Genomic DNA, 18,145 nt, shown 5'->3' on the forward strand with positions numbered 1-18,145 from the left:
TGACTTCACTTCTCTCAAAGATCATAACTTTACTCTTCCCTACATTCACCTTTAGATTTTGTTTCTTACACACTCTCCCAGGCTCATCCACCAAGCCTTCCAGCTCCCCTTCGTCTTCACTAACAACACAGTATTGTCTGCAAACAACAGTACAGGGAATTTCCAAACACTGCCCTCTCTCACTAGGGCCATTCCAGCATCCACTGCCCTTGTATCTCTTTTATAACCCAATCCATATACAGACTGAAGAACCATGGAGACATGACACATCCCTGTTTCAATCCAATCTTCATATACAAAAATTCACTCAGTTCGTTATCTACACACACTGCAGCCTTAGTATATACAGACTCTTCACGACATTCAACAACTTCCCATTTACTCCAGTAATTCTCAAAACTTTCCACAATCCTTTGCTTTCTCCAAATCCATGAAGGCCACATACAGATTCTTATCTCCTATAGAAACTTTTCCATTAAAGATCTAAGAATGAATATCTGATCTACACAACCTCTTCCCTTCCTAAAACTTCCCTGTTCTTCTTCAACTACTTCCTCTGTTACTTCCCTAACTCTGTCAATAATTATCCTATCATATTCTTTTCCTATTACACTAAGAATACAAATGCCCCTAAGATGACCACATACTTCTTTTTCCCCCTTTCCTTTGTACAGGGGAATAATTATACCTGACATCCAATCCTCCGGGACTCTTACCTTCCTCCTAGGCCACTCTGCACATCTTCCATATCCATTCTACTATTATCTCTCCCCCATGCTTTGGCATATCACCACACACTTCATTAATTCCTGGGGCTTTCCCTTTTTTAACTTTCTTCATTGCTTCTACAATTTCCGTCCTACTGATTTCTTCCTCTCTTCTCACATCCCTCAGTCTACCAGTCATTCCCCAGCCACTTATACTCGCACTACCTTCACTCTCTATGTTCAACAATTCCTTAAAATGTTCTCTCCATCTGCTCACTTCTTCCTTCTCCACTAGTAATCTACCATTTTTATCTTTCACTTCCCAACTAACTTCTTTGGCACCCTGTCTAACTCTCTTTACCTCTTTCCAGGACATTTTCTTACATTCCCTCCACTTTACACTCAAATTCCTTCCAAATTTCACATCCACTCTTTTCTTACCCTCTCTTACTAATCTTTTCACCTCTCTCTTCCTTTCTACATATAACTCTTTCTTCCATCTCTCAACTTCTTCCATGCCCCTGTTTCTCATCCACTCACTATATGCCTTCTTTTGTGCCACAGCCTCTCTCACCTCTTCTTTCCACCATGCTGTTCCCTGCACCCCCTTTCTTCTTCTCTTCACCCCAGTGTATATATATATATATATATATATATATATAATACAATACACAGTATACATAAAGTGTGAAAAGTGCAATGAATAACCATGACACTGGTTTATTACCTGACTCGCGTGTCCTCTCCAGTGCTATAGGTGCAAGAGTAGAAGGACCAATATCATTAACAGCAACAGCAGTGACTTCATACTGAGTATACTCTTGCAACCCAATCAGCTGATGAGAGTTGGCTGTGATATCATACACAAAAGCTTCTGAGAAATCACACTTGCAAGCAACTGGGCGGTATAGGATGCGGTAACCTTGAGGGGCCCCATACCACTCAAACTGTTGTAGTGGCTGGAAAGAGAAAATGTGACCACTTGATTCAAAGTTATTTTTAATTCTGATATTAAGCTAGATGCCTGTGGTTTGATTCTTGACAACTAAACTTTTTACAAGAAAAACTGTACTTCTGTGTTTAAGCTTACAAAAAAAGATAGAACCAAAAACTAGGAGACTCCAAAGAATAATCTTTTCCAAAGAAAGCTGAACAAATGAAAATCAAAAAGATCCCTTCATCCTCAAATGCCTGGACACACAGCATTAAAAACTAGGTAGTCATAAGCACACAGTGAAAGACTGATAATGCTTGTTAACTCCTGAATCAGAGTTGGACTGAAAAATATGAGTGTGTGTGGCTAGATTAGTGCTGCATGTTTACTGTAGTGGTGAAGGGATGTAAGCAGAGTTCAGATGAACAGAAACCACTGAAATATCAACTGCAAATATTGGAAGAGAGAAAGAGAGAAAGAGAGATGTAACACTGCACTAAAAAGAGAGTGACTTATGGGAGTCAATGAAAGGATGACAGCTGATGACACGTAAGTGCTTTGGCGTCTCGGCTACTGCTGCTGTGAAATATTAATACAATACCCTTAATTCCAACACTACTGGTATAATCACTGGTGACAGTAACATTACAATTAATACCAGCAACAAAATTCATCAAATATTCCTTATGTTTACTAACATTAATAAATGTACGCAACTCACAATCCAACGGACACGCAGCTGTGTGGATGATACTGCACGGACAGTCATATTGGAAGGAGGGTGTGCTGGCTCAGCTTGGAGTGTCTGGAATTCTGGTGATGGCTCTGATGGCCCTGACGCACCAACAATGTTATTTGCAATGAGACGCAGGTGGTAGGTGGTGTATGGAATCAGGTGACGCACAGTGATGGTTGTGGCCTCTGGTGCTGATACCTCGTATATCTTTTCCCAAGTGCTGCTACGAGATGACTGGGCCTAGCAGATAATAAACACATCATCTTCTTCATGAATGTAATCATCATCATTTTCCTAACCCAGCTTACCACCAATAAAAACCTGACCTATCAAGTATGAAACACACTGTGGTGGAACTCCAAAGGTACCAGAATCAAAACTGAGAAAATGGAGGACAATCTTCGAAGTTTGAAGCACATAGTGCTTTCAAACTTCCTCTACAGGCTGCCTCATATTATTTTTATGCTGATGTTCTGTGAAGGAACTCTGAAGGTGCCACTGGTTTAAAAAAAAAAAAAAAAAAAAAAAAAAAAATCTAACCTCCATATCTCAGTTTACTAATTTTAGCATGTTCAGAATTCCTCCATAGGTGCCTGGTATATACTATGAAATGATGCACACATCCATCAATCATCATCCAAGCCTTCAAATTACAGTAATCCCTCTAATATCCGAACGCCCAATATCCGAACATCCCCACTAACCGGACATAATTGTCCCGGGATCCAACATTCCCAAAATGGTCCGAAAGCCCCCAAAAATTAAAAAAAAAAAAAAAAAAAAAAAAAAGAATTTTTCCCGCCCGTAATTTGAACTTGCTGCGCGCGGTGCGGGACAGCTTTGTTGTGGCGCGTCATTCCTCCGACGTCCGATAGAGCGCCGCTGCATCCTCCCCACTTTCCGCCTGTCTCTTGCCGCGAGTGCACGCTCGTCGTTATGGCTGTCCACGTGCTCGCTTTTGTGGTGGTGCCTTACCTGCTGCAGGCACTCCTGCTGGTCTCAGGCCTCCTATTAGTGTGTGTGATGATGGCCCCGCTGCCTGAGAAGAGGAAGAGAGTGGTGTTGACTCTGGAGAAGAAACGGGAGATATTGGAGAAAGTAGATGCGGGGTGGTCTTCTTCCCGCATCCTCCGCGAGTTCAACCTGGCCCGATCTACTTTGTTCGATATCAATAGATCCCGAGACAAACTCATGCAGTACACGGCTGACTTCTCGTCGAGAAGCAAACGCAACGTGGAGAGGAAGGTGATGTTTACTCCCAAGTTTGCTGAAACTGACCGCTCCACGTTGATTTGGTATCGATAGCAACGTGCTGCTGGTGTGATGGTACGTGGAACGGACCTGAAGGCTGCTGCTGAGAAGTTCGCCAGGCTTCACGACGCCCTGGACTTCAAGGCATCCGAGGGTTGGCTCTTTGTGTTCAAGTTACGGCATGGCCTTACCAACCGTAAAGCTCATGGCGAAGCTTTGGACACTAACGAGGATGGAGTTGACGAGTTTCGGCACAAGGTGAAGGGCTTGATCGACAGGGAGGGCCTCACTCTCGGTCAAGTCTACAACGCTGACGAAACTGGTCTATTCTATCGCTCTTTGCCAACGAACACTCTAGCCGAGGAGACGGAGAAGCATGTACCTGGCCGCAAGCTCTCCAAGGAACGGATATCTGCTTTGTGTTGTGCCAATGCTAACGGCATGCATCGGCTTAAGCCCGTTGTTGTTGGCCGTGCAAAGCAGCCTCGGTGTCTTCGTGGGGTGATGGATGTCCTTCCTGTCGTCTGGTACCATTCTTTGAAGGCATGGTTTACAGCCGTGATCTTCAAAGACTGGTTCCACCGCCACTTCATCAAGGAGGTCATCATTTACCAGACGAAGACACTGGGAATCCCGCGCGACCAGGTAAAGGCCCTCCTTCTCCTCAACAATGCACCTGCCCACCCATGCGACAAGGACTTGGTGGCTGAGAATGGCCGGATTAGGTGCATGTTTCTGCCACCTAATACGACTGCTCTCATCCAACCAATGGACCAAGGAGTGATCGTGGCAACAAAGCGCCTATACCGACGGAAGTTCCTGGACGAGGTGATGGTTGTTCTCGAGGACGAGGACGAGCGCAGGGAGGGACGGGACACACGAGGCCAGCGGACTTTGGAAAATCTTCGCTGCTACAACATCAAGTCTGCACTCTACAACTGGGCCAGTGCATGGAAGGAAGTCCCTGTCAAGACTAAAAAATGGTTGGTCTCGTCTGCTTCTCGGAACGGATGTGGAGTACGATTTTCTAGGGTTTGACGTGGATGACTTCCATGCACGGCTACGTACGCATGGCGACGATGCTGATGTGGACCATGTGCATGAGTGGTTGGATGACGACGAGGGTGATCCTGGGTATCAGACATTGTCTGATATCGAGATCGCGTCTTCAGTTGCAGGTGTCAGTACCAAGCTTGAAGATTCCAACGAGGAAGGCGACGATGATGCGGACTCCTCTCAGCAGGACACTACTCCAGCCATCCCCAAGCTGAGCGCACTCCGGGAACACCTAGAGTTCGTCCTTGACTACCTGGAACACCCGGACTGCGACAGGGAGATGGGGCCCTTGGGACTTGTGGAGGAAGTGTGTGCTTTCAGGCAGCACATCATCAATCGTCAGAATCGTCGGTCATTGCGTCAATCAACCATTGACAGTTTTTTCAGGCCCATGACCCCCGCTGTGCCCAGCCCTGGCTCCACTCCGTTGCCTCCCCAAGACAGGCCCTCATGCTCCGAGCCACAGCCCAGCACATCAGCCACGGTGGAGTCACCGCTCGGCGTGAGTTTGCGTCTGTCTTCAGAGTCGTCTGCAGTGGGTACGCCATCACCATGACCCAGCAACGCACCCCTAGGTCACCTGCCAGTGATACTCTCGGACTCTGACAGTGATTAAACAGCAAGAACTTCTCCACTAGACCACACGGGAATTTACAGTGTTGTGTAGTGAAAAAAACAGCGTGTTGTGTTAAAGATTTAGAGTTGTGAGTGAAAAGACTAATTTGGAACAAAATTTAACGTAAATAGACTTGTTTGTTTTTGCTTTAGAAAATTATTAGAAGAATGGGAAAAGTTAAAGTGCAGAGCGCAACACTTAGTAAGTTACAATGGAGCATTAGTTAGACAAAAGTGTGCACTGTGAAGAGAACGGACTTCTGAGTGCGATTGACTAAGTTCAGTACAAGACTTCATGAACAGTGTACTGGAAGTGCTTCAGGAAATCCTTCTTACTGTTAGAGTCCGAGAGGAGGCGGTTATTCATCGAGGTGGCCATGGACTTGCTGTAAGTAGGCAGAATGTTTCATACTGTACTTTTTTCCATACTACACTTACCTCAAACACCTCATTTCACTCTTTAATGTCCTTTATTGGTGTGAATAGAGTGTTAGGGGCTATGCATGTGCTGTAGGAAGGTGTTTTTCTGAGTTGGGCTAGGTTAAGGTCCATAAGTACCAGTCCAGGAGCCAGTAACCAGAATGTTTAATATTGTATGAACCTACTTCTAAACCCTCATTTTATGCTTCTTTCGCATTTATTTCAGTCATTTATGTGCTATATTGGTGTGATTTGGGTCTTAAATAGGTGCTATGCATGTCCAGAGGGAGCTGTATAGGTGTTTCTCTGAGTTAGGGTCCATAAGTACAAGTCCATGAGCTGGGGCCCAATATCCGGACAGGACCAGTATCCGGACCTGCCTATGGCCCTATTACATCGGATATTGGAGGGACTACTGTACTCGAGCCCACAATACCAGCATAAATCCCCTTTCAAAATGTGCTGCAAGTATGTAAGTTGCTCATGCATTGATTAGGGGTAAAAGCCATAATCCTTATAAAGAACCTACACTGTGCAGCGCTCCCCTCCTCTCCCAGTTTCATGGTTAATGTGTTAACCTGCCATTCTGTGTAAGCAAAACTCACATAACTCAGTTCGGTTCCTTTATCTCATTCCATAAAAGCTAACGTGCTGATCACATCTGATGCTTAATCTAACCTTCACCCACTCACTCAAAAACATATTATTATAACCGGTTGCCTCCATCTCAAGCTTAATCCAACACTGGTCCAATCACTCAAAAACATATGGCTGCAACCTGCTAAATGATATGCTGTCTGAATCATGCCCTATTACTCAGAAGTAAAAGTGACAAAACACAGTGATATCAGTGAAGCTTCACACAAAATAATGGGTGTAGTGATAGCTGCCATCACTACCACAAATATTTACATTCTCCCTCCCATTCAAATGTGACTATTATGATTAAGATGGGTTATTATTATTTTTTCCTCAACTTCAATTCCACCGTACTATCTCCCTCCTGTTGGCTGGTATCCCCTACTGTTTCTTTTCTGCTTATTATATCCTCTTTCCTTTCTTCCTTTTGTTATTACTCTCCATCTCTCTTATTTTGCTCCTCATTCCTCCATTCCCTCCCTCGTCATCTTATTTGGCTAGCATTACTTTATAAACAGTGTCTGCATGCCTCAAATATATCTCTTACATCTTTTTTTAGTTACCCTTACTTCAGTTGTTCATTCATTCATTCAACCACCATCTACTTCTGTGATGCCCCATGAGAAGTGTGGGAGCCCGGGGCTGGGCAAGTTGGTCCTGACATTTAAGATGAGAGTGACCTGCCTCACTCATCTGTGAGTGGCATTATGAGAGCAATAAACCCCAACCACCACTTTGATATAAACCTGCACCAGCTCAATCCTATTCAAGTGCCCTAATTACCCACTAAACCACCAGGTGCCATTATTTGATTATATAGTTACCACCCAGCATGGTAAATGGTTTCCTGGTGTACAGGAAACCATTTGGCTTGTCACTCAGTGTAGAGTCACCCCCAGACAGAGGGAAGAGGAAAGAATGAAGAAAAGAAAGACAAAAGGGGAAGAAAAGAAAGAAGGAAACAAGAGAGGAAAGGGCAGTCACCCAAGAGCAGCACTACATCGAGTGAGTGGATGGTGAGCACCCCCACCTACTACTAAGGTACTTTCATTATTTTAATATTACATTGCATTTATAAAAGGAATAACCTATCACAAATGCTGGAGATATATGGCAAAACAATGGACAAACAATTAAGATCTCAGCTTTCAAGCAAAATCAACCTGCACAAATTGGGTCTGCACTGTAGCAAGAATTTTGGTCACAGCTGAGGCCACCATGCATGAGTGATCTGCTCCTGTCAGAAATTCATAAACCGAGGGGTTAACTGTATTTAATGTCATTCTGATTTCAACTTTATCAACCAACAGCCTTTTTCAGAACATGAAGCTAAAGAAAGCTTGCTAAACACAAGTAACAAAGAGTAACAGATGATGCAGAAACCTGCCTCAAGCTACAGTTACTCAAGAGTTTAATTCCTCCTACAGTATTTCATGGAAATTACTATTCGGTTAAAGTTGTAATATGTTTTGCAAAGTTCCAGTGTTGTCATTAAGAAAAATTTCCTTTACTCAGAAAAGAATATGCTCAAGACATTCAAGATTTGCATGATTCACTTCACTTCAACCTTTGAATAACTGTATCAGCATCAAACATGGAGGACTGTGACATTAATAAAAGGAGTATCACAAATCTTCAAAATTATTATTGACAGTAAAGAATTTTGTACGGAATGTAAATGAAGAGGTTAATGCAGCACTGTACTTGGTTGTTCTCTCTTTGGGAAAAAAAAAAAAAAAAATCACATCTACTGAACTGAAAGCCATCCTTCAGAGACTAATACAGTAGAACCTCAATTATTCACGAGCCAATAAACTGGAATTGGTGCTAAATCGGACAATTTAAAGAAAAATTCCATAATCGATCAACCAGGGATATTCCAGGACCTAACCGGCATTTCAAATTCACCGTGCAACCATCCCGCCTGAACGTTTTCATTCCTTTGCAGCCAGAACGCATCACCGCAGTCCCCGCCATTGTTTTGAGGGTTAACAGTGTAAACACCACAATACACCGCTGTTCTATTGCAATTTTCCGTAATACTGTATTTGGTGGAATATTGGCCATGGCTCCTGGTACACCTACCGATAAGAGAATTCGCCGTCAAGTCAATGCGCCATCACAACAATAACAAGACAATTCACCGTCAGGATGATTCCTCGTCATTTTTGTACATACCAGTTTATTTAGCAAGTACACTAGTTTCTGAGAACTTGTACTTCTTCAAAGTCATTTTAAAATATACCCAGGATGTTGTAATACCAATGGAAATTAATGAAGACAGCTATGGGTGACGCTAGAATATAATTCAACGTCAGCTACAACAAGGTAGAAACAAGTTAATTATTATAAAAAAGTGCAGCTTATAAATGATATCCAAAGCCTACGCTATTGAATGAACATAGACTTTGATAAATCCCCCTGAAACTTTGTTATTAAAAGTATCAATTAATTAATAATAAGTACAGTATGTTCACAGAATGACAGGGAATCGTCCATATTTTGACGGCGAATTGACTTCGTACAACATCGGAATCTGATGTGGATGACGTGATGGCGATAAGTGATGATGATGAGTGATCATGTACAGTAAATACAATAAAAAAGAAAAAAAAAACTGGAAAATTTAAAAAGACAATAAAATAATGTACGTACCACACTTGAAGGATACAATAATTATAGCAGTGGTTAACATTTTTTTACAGTACTAGTTCAGTAAATGTAAGTTTATTATACATTATACAGCTGTATTTGACATTTAGTAAAATTATTACAGTAGAGGTTGAGTGGCTTTTGGGTGGACTGAGAGGTGGATTACGCAGCTTATTGGAGCATCGACGAGTCATGGGTGAGAACACACTACACCACTACACAATTGTATGCTATACATATACACATGTTACATTAAATTTATGTATTGTTACATTAATTACTATGTATGTGGTATTATTACAGTATATGTAAGTCACGCTACTTCTATAGTGTACGTTGTAAGACAACAGGAAATGGATGTTAATCAATATTCCGGAAAAATCATTTTTCCGGCATTTTGAATTCCCCATGGCTCCCAGAAAATTGAGGTTCTACTGTACCGAGAATATTGTACATAGTACTCACGAACATTTATATAGCCCACCTCAACAGTCCATTTAGACACAGAAGCATTTCCATCAAATCCTGGGGTAAACTGGAGGAGGACAGAGAAAGCCTGTATGTTCGACACAGCAAGGCGTGAGGGAGGCTCTGGCAATACTGGTTCAACACCGGACTGCAGCGTAGCCGTCACACCTACACCTGCACCCACAGATGTCCATGCATACACCTCAAATGTATAGAAGGTGGTTGCCTGGGGATGAAAGCATTTTATTTTAATCATATCACCAGTATCATGATGATTAATTCATTATTTTCACTGAAAATAGCTTAAACTACTTGTATTTCTTCACTCACTGAAATTAGTCATGGCAATATCTATCTATCTATCTATCTCTATCTATTGCCAGATGCCTCAATCCCATAAGGGGTGGTCACAAACAAATAAGGTATGATTAGAGAAAGAGTGAATATTGATGAGATGCAGTTTGGGTTTATGCCAGGTAGGGGGACCACTGATGCTATATTCATTGTTCGACAGCTTCAGGAAAAATATATTGGTAGGAGAAGGGATCTTTATTTTGTTTATGTTGATTTGGAAAAGGCCTTTGACAGAGTCCCTAGAGAGGTGGTGAAGTGGGCAATGAGAAAGCTTGGCTTGGAGGAGTGGATGGTTAGCGTGGTTATGGCTGTGTATGTGGGTGCTCACACCAAGGAAGAGTGAATGGAGATTTGAGTGATGAGTTTTCCGTGAATGGTGGTGTGCATCAGGGGTCAGTCTTGAGTCCCATGTTGTTTATCATGGTACCTGAAACCCTTTCACATGACTTTAGAAACGGACTCCCGTGGGAGTTGTTGTATGCTGATGATTTGGTGTTGATTGCAGAGAACGAAAGGGAGGCGGAGGAAAGGTTTAGGAAGTGGAGAGATGATATGGGGCAAAAGGGTTTAAGGGTAAATGCAGAAAAAACAAAAGTGATGATATCTAGGGTTGGTGGAGGTACTGTCAAAGACGAGGGAGAGTGGCCATGTGCAGTTTGCCACAAGGGCGTGGGAAGTAATTCCATCTTGTGCGGTGTTTGTGATAAATGGGTGCATAAGAGATGTAGTGGTATCAGAGGTAGACTGCGAGATAATGCTGATTTTATGTGTACGGCGTGTCGGAGTGAGCAGGTGGAGATTGTCAGACATGAAAGGATTGAACTTGCTGGTGAATCTCTTGAGTGTGTGGAAGAGTTTTGTTATTTGGGAGACATGTTGTGTGCTGCAGGTGGGGCTCAAGCTAGCTCTGTGGCTAGGGTGAGAAGTGGTTGGAAGAAGTTCAGAGAGCTCTTGCCTCTCCTGACATTGAAAGGACTCTCCCTACGTGCTAAGGGGTCTTTGTATGCAGCATATATTAGGAGTGTAAAGCTGTATGGTGGTGAGACCTGGGCAGTGAAGGAGGAAGATATTCGCCGGCTCAGACGTACAGAAATGACAATGATTAGGTGGACGTGCAATGCATCCCTGCATCCAAGGCCTGGAGGGGCTGGGTTTACGATGGAAGAGTTGAGAGGTAGGATGGGACTGGAGTGTATTGGTGTTGTGATGAGGAGAGGTTGATTGAGGTGGTTTGAACATGTGGAGAAGATGGGGGATGATAATTGGGTGAGGAAGGTGAGAAGTGTTAATATTGGGGGTGGAGTTTTGAGGGGTAGACTGAGAAAGACATGGGACGAGGTCATTAAGTGTGACCTCAGGGTTAAGGGACTGAACAGGGATTCTGCAGTGGATCGTGCAGCGTGGAGAGCCGCCATTAGGTGACCAAGGCCGACACATGCAAGCATGTTGGAGCCTTTAAAAACGAAAACGAAAATGAACAAAAACGAAAACCAATTTAATAATATAGTGCCCCACAAATCTTTGCTGCCTCCTGAGTCCCACTCCTCCCAGTTCACTTCCTTACAGTTAAAGTCACCCACCAAAGTTATATTGTTGCTTTTCTCAATTATTTTTTGTAAATAACTAGCCATATCTAACAACATCTCCTGGTATTCATCATTCCATGCTCTTGTCTTAGGGGGAACATACACTACCGCCATATCTCTCATGCCATTCTCTCCAGTTTCTAGTTTCATATTTATCACTTCAGCCCTGCCTTCTCCCATTTCCACAGTACCTACATTTATGTTGTTCTTCACTGCCATCATCACTCCTCCTCCCGTTTTTTCTTTTCTGTCTCTTCTCCACAGTTTGTATTTACCATCTCCTATATGAACATCAATATCTTCTCTTAATTTGGTCTCTACAAAGCACATGACATCAGGTTCATGTTCTCTCAAGAAATCATTAATTTCAAGCCTTGCCAATTTTAAACCATCAGCATTAGTACATACCACCTTCAAATTATTTTGATGTTTATTATACCCTCTTCTCTCCTTCTCTCCGTCGGTACCACTTCCTCAATTTCTGATCTTTCATAGCCATCCCCCTTAGTTTCTTTCACTTCTATTTCCTCACATACCACTTCCTTACTTTCATATCCATCACTCTCCAAGAAAAAGTTTTACCTTCTTCTGTCCTATTATCATTTTTTCCTTTACTTGTTCCTTCAATGATTTTAAAACTTTTCTTTCTTCTTCATTCAAATCTTTTCTTATTATAATATTTTCCATCCCTGCCTCTTTGCTTAGTTATAAGGTCACTTTATGTATATCATTTACTAAACTTTCTGATGACAACTTGACTCTCATTAGTCTTGTTTCCCCTTTCCCCTTTCTTACTTCCTCATTTTCTTTTTCCACTTGTCTCCTTCGGGATCAATCTTGCCTAATATTCTTCTCATCAGGTTCATGTCTCTCTCGAGTCTCACAGATCTATCCTTTTCTTCCTCCTCCCTGTTTCCAAATATTACCACACATCTGCTCCTTCCTACAGTTTCTCTCACTGTTTTCTCTTTTTTCTTCAGTATTTTCACAAAATTTTCTTCCATTTTTTTCTTGTTCATTTCCCTTTCTTCCTGGATGATTTCCCTTAAGCTGACCACTTCTTTCTGTTCTTCTTCTTCATGTGCCCATTTTGCCTTATGCTCTTCTAATACACTACTCACCTTTACCGTTTTATTACTACTCTCTTGTAGTTTTCTCCTCAATTCGATATTTTCACGCTTCAAATTCCTGATCTCCTCATTCGCCGTCTCACTGGACTGGATCAGACTCTGTATAATAATATCGGTATATTCAGACATGTCCCTTAACACTAGATACTCCACTTTCTTTTCAAGTTCACTAATCCTCATAATCAATGTTTTAACCAGATCCATGACATTAGTACAGTATTACTATCAAATCCTGGAAATTCGAGTCTCTCAAACTTTACATTATCGGCCATGTTTGAGATTGGTTACAGTATCAAAAACAGCTGTTACTGAAAATACTACAAACATTCATGTATACCCTGCCAATAAATATTTACACTTTTGATAGTCTATATTATGTGTGCGTGTGTGTGCAGATCATCTTTACCTCTCTGTCTGTCTGTCTCTCTCTCTCGTGTGTTCTTACCTAATTGTTCTTACCTAATTGTATCTTTACAGGAATGAGTCAAGCTCGTACTGTCCCGTGTCTTAAACCATATTTATCGTACATATCCTTAAATTTGTGAATTGTTTTGGCACACACTATTTCATTCGGTAGTGCATTCCATTGATCAATTGCTCTGTTTGGGAAACTGAATTTCCTTACGTCTTTATCACCTCTCTTCTTATGCAGTTTTTTGCAGTGTCCTCTTGCTGATGCTTCTCCATATGTTAAGTAATCATTTATGTCTATTTTCTCCTTTCCTGATATGCACTTATATAGCATTATCATGTCACCTCTTTTCCTTCTCTCCTGTAGTGTTGGTAGATTCAGTTTATTTAGTCTTTCTTCGTAGCTTAGGTCCCTTAAGCTTGGTATCCATCTTGTAGCGGCCCTTTGAACTTTTTCAATCTTGTCTATATGCTTTTTGAGATGAGGACTCCAGACTACTGATGCATATTCCAGGGTTGGTCTAATGAATGATGTTAATATCCTTCTTAGCATGTCTTCATTTATGTATGTGAATGCTATTCTCATATTTGCAAGCAGTGTATACATGTTCCGTACTTTCTCGCTGATGTGGTCAGCCGGAGATAGTCTGTTATTGATAATCACATCTAGGTCTTTCTCTCTTTCTGATGTGTATAGGGTTTTATTTCCTAACTTATAATCCCAATCAGGTCTTTTTCCACTTTTACCAAACTTGATTACATGACACTTGTCCACACTGAATTCCATTTGCCATGTATTACTCCATTCATGGAGTTTATTTAATTCTTCTTGTAGCTCTTTACAAGAGTCTGTGTTAGTAATTCTCCTTCGTATTTTTGCATCATCTGCAAACATTCAGATAGCTTTCATTTCCAGTGTTACTGTTTATATCATTTATGTACACTAAAAACATGATTGGTGCCAGCACCGAACTCTGTGGTACTCCACTAGTCACTTCTTTCCATGATGAGTAGTTTCCTCTTAGTACTGTCCTCATTTCTCTTTTTATGAGAAAGTCTTGCATCCAACAAAACAGTTTGCCTCGAATTCCTCCTTGATGGTACAGCTTCCATAAAAGTCTTTGGTGTGGTACTGTGTCAAAAGCTTTCTTGAAATCTAAATAGATACTGTCCACCCATCCTTCCCTTTCCTGTATTGTGTTTGTTACACTGTCGTAGTAGCTCAACAGATTAGTAACACATGATTTTCCTTTTCTGAAACAAAACTGTCTTTCTGTTATTATACTGTGTTCTTCTAGATGATTTACCCAAGCTTTTCTTATAAGTTTTTCTAATACCTTGCTTACAACACTGGTCAGTGATACTGGTCGGTAGTTGAGAGGATTTTGTCTATTTCCTTTCTTGAATAAGGGGACTATATTTGCTTTTTTCCAAATATCAGGTAGTTTCCCTTGACTCAAGGATTTCTTGAAAATTAAAAATAATGGTTTACTTAACTCCTTTGCACATTCTCGTAACACCCAACATGAAATTTCATCAGGACCACTTGCTTTTCCTCTGTCTAATCTACTTAACTCCTCCTGTATTACTTTTTCTGCTATTTGTATATCTGGTAGTATGTGTGGACATGCGTGTTCCACATAGTCCTTCTCAAAATTTTTTTCTTCTGTAAAAACTAATTGGAAATTCTTATTTAGTGCTTCACAAATATCTTTCTCTTGTGTATAAGTGATTCCCTCATCCGTAATGGATTGTATTATATCTTTTACTTTGGTTTTGCTTCTGATATAGCTGTAAAACAGCTTTGGTTGATCACTACTTTTATTTATTATATCCTCCTCAAACTGTTTTTGGGCTTCCCTCCTTATTCTTGTATAGTCGTTTCTTGCCTGTTTGTAATTATTATACGCCCTTTCACTATTGTGGCTTCTGTATCTATTCCACAACAAATCTCTTCTTTCTTTTGATTTTTTACATTCTTTATTGAACCATTTCTGTATTTTCTTATCTGCTTCTCTGTGCTGTGGGATGTACTTCTGGACTCCTATTTCATAAAATTCACAAAAATTTTTATATACAGCATTTAAATCTTGTCCTCTAAGCTCATTTTCCCAATCAACTTCTAAGAAATACTTCTTTAGGTCTTGATAATTTCCCTTTTTATAGTTTAGGCTCTTTTTGTAACTGTCATTGCTGTTTACTATGTCATATGCTATCCTGAAGTTATAATTTAGTACTGCATGATCGCTTTTGCCGAGTGGAGGGTGATATATTAAACTGTCAATGTCATTTTCTTGCCTAGTAAATATTAGATCTAGCACTGAAGGTACATCAAGTCCTCTTTTTCTGGTGGTTTCCCTCACATGTTGTGTTAAGAAAAACTCTTGTACGAGATCCAGGAGCTTTTGGTCCCAACAGCTTTCTTGGCTATTTATATCTAGAGTATTCCAATTTATATTTGTATTGAAGTCCCCAGTTAGTATAATTCTTCCCGATTTCTCTTCCATTTTATGTAGCAATGATCTTATATTCTGAATTGTACTCTCTGCCAGGTCCTCATATTCGTCTCTTTCCCATGTGTTTGATCTGGGTGGCATGTACAAATTGGCTACAATTACTTTACCTTCAGATGTGTCGATCTCTACTGCAATCAGTTCTACTTGTGATGGTATATCTAGGTTTATTTCCTTGACTTTTAGATTTTTCTTAGTTAATATTATAATTCCTCCTCCTTTTTTTAAATTTCTGTCTCTTCTCCATATATTGTATTCCTCTAAGTTTAGTATGTCATTGGATATCCTTGGTGTTAATTTTGTCTCAGGCATATTATTTGTGGTTCATTTTCTCTGACATAATCATTCATCTCTAGTAATTTAGATACCATTCCATCCACATTTGAGTACATCAACTTTATCATCTTGTTTATATACTTGTCATGACATGGGTCACTACTACCTTCCTCCTTTTTCTTCCATCCTGTTTGTGTACCACTTTCGTACCTGCAATCCTATTACTTTGTAAAAAAATTTCTTCTTCTCCTCTTCTGATCTTCCCTCACTTTTTGTTTTTGCTTCCTCCCTTTTCTCTTTCAGTAATTCCAGTTCCTCTTGTGTTAGGCATCTTTTTATCCATACATTTTTGAACTCCTCTTTTTCCATAAGATTCTTTGCATTTTTTAGTATCTCTTCCACTGTGTTTACACTCTGGAAAGTGTGTGTGTGTGTGTGTGTGTGTGTGTGTGTGTGTGTGTGTGTGTGTGTGTGTGTGTGTGTGTGTGTGTGTGTGTGCGTAGATCTCTTAGTGCCTGGTTGGGATTGGTGGCGTCACGGGAGGGCAGGGCCTGTTTGGAGTTATAGTACTTTCTGATAGGGTAGGTACATGTCCCACCGGAAAGCTCCTCTATTTTTCCCATTGATTCTTAACTTCACATTTCGAAGTTTCACATTTCGCGTGGTTTTGGCGGAACATCCAAGCAGCGAAAAACAAGGAACCACTGTATGGAAGGGCACAAGTCAAGAGTGTGAGCAGTGGAAATGAGTTATTTAAGAGGAGCCTGTGGAGTCACATGGAGAGACAGGCTGACGAATGAGGATATAAAGAAGCGTTGTGGTGTGGATGTGGATGTGATAGGAGGCATTAGGAGGAATACACTGAGGTGGTCTGGCCATGTGGAGAGGATGGAGGGTGAAAGACTGACGAAGAGAGTGTATGTGAGTGAGGTGAAGGGGGGGAGAGAGAGGGGGAGGCCGAGGATGAGATGGAGGGATGGGGTGGAGAGGTATATGAGAGAGGGGGGTGTGAGTTGGGAGCAGGGCAGTGAAATGGCGGGGGACAGGGCGACGTGGAGGCGATTTGTTTGTGGCCACCCCGAACGGGATTGAGGCGTCTGGCAATAGACAGATAGATAGAAACAGATATATATACACTCAACCCCCTGCTATCACGCGTTCAGCTATCACGCTTATCTGCTATCACGCACACATCAAATGCACAACCATACATGCTATCACGCACCCCAAGACCGCTATCACGTGTCGAGTTTGAAGACAAGCTAAGCGAAACTTATTCACATGTCACTTCATACGAGGTTGGCAGAGGATACGATGGTTAATCGGAACGGTAACGTGGTAAAATTCCCGATTATAGCACGGGCATTTGAAATGCATCTGAACAGATTCCTGCCGAGGAAACGACGGGCAAAACAGCGACCAAAACTCATTCGGCTTGAAAGAATATATCGTACTACAGCATTGAAATTTAGCCTAACACTGAATACTTAATAATATTGTATTTTAGAATAAATATCAATCGTTTTGAAACCCTTATAAAGAGTTAATATTTCTTATGCCGAAAAAACTGTGATGTCGATAAAGTAATCACGTGTTTACAAATGAGACGGGGCTCTGACGACAGTGTGAGGAACGTGTGTGATAGTGTCCAAGTTTTGTTCCACTTAAATATTCCTCAGCCATTCCTGATATAAGGTACCGTGTGATACCCCCTTTAGCTGTGGACACTAAAGAAATGGAGACAGCCAAAGAGATCTGGCGGCAACTAAGCCACTCCCAAGCCTCGGAACCCATCAAACCACCCAAGCCTTAATCCTTATAAAAGTTTGATGGCCTTTTATGTTGTTTATTTATTCATTATACTGTTATTATTAATATAATAATGCTTTATTTCATGTTAGAGGAGAGACTGGCAGGAAATCATAGGCATAAAGTGGTTAAAGGTTAGAAAAATGGGCCATCGAAAAACCAATTAGAAATTTTCCCATTGATTGTTCAGTTCAGCTATCGCGTATTCAGCTATCACGTGCGTTTCCTGTGACCAATTAGGCGCGATAGCAGGGGGTTGAGTGTATATACCATATATATATATATATATATATATATACAGGTAACTCGCACGGAACACGATCTCACGGAACGCGCTCGCAATTATACACGGTAAGGGCTGGGATAAATATAAGACAACGTAAGATTAAAAAACCATTATGAAAACTACAAATTAACGCAGGAGAGGCCTTTGAATGATCAAATCCTCGAACGTCACCGCAGCGCGCGGTTTGTTTTGATTACATGACGATCTAGGCGGGAAATTAATCAGTGAGTGAGACATTCCCGAGTACAGTAGCACAGTATTTGTAAGTTAAATATTTACAGTACTGTACTGTTCTGGTAAGT

At 41.2% G+C, this 18,145-nt stretch overlaps 1 protein-coding gene across 1 annotated transcript in view; it reads right to left on the reverse strand.

Moving 5' to 3' along the window:
• Positions 1–18,145, reverse strand: part of sdk (sidekick cell adhesion molecule) — a 296,130-nt gene that overhangs the window by 165,870 nt on the left and 112,115 nt on the right. The window contains exons 13-15 of the mRNA XM_080277849.1: positions 9,495–9,704; positions 2,363–2,617; positions 1,435–1,666 (exon numbers count right to left, since the gene is read on the reverse strand). Of these exons, the coding sequence (XP_080133975.1) occupies positions 1,435–1,666; positions 2,363–2,617; positions 9,495–9,704 (697 nt within the window). The remainder of the gene's footprint in view (positions 1–1,434; positions 1,667–2,362; positions 2,618–9,494; positions 9,705–18,145) is intronic.

Source organism: Coenobita brevimanus, chromosome 71, assembly GCF_032717465.1.
Source record: "Coenobita brevimanus isolate Jiangsu-jjx chromosome 71, ASM3271746v2, whole genome shotgun sequence".
In the NCBI taxonomy this organism is placed as follows: Eukaryota; Metazoa; Arthropoda; class Malacostraca; order Decapoda; family Coenobitidae; genus Coenobita; species Coenobita brevimanus.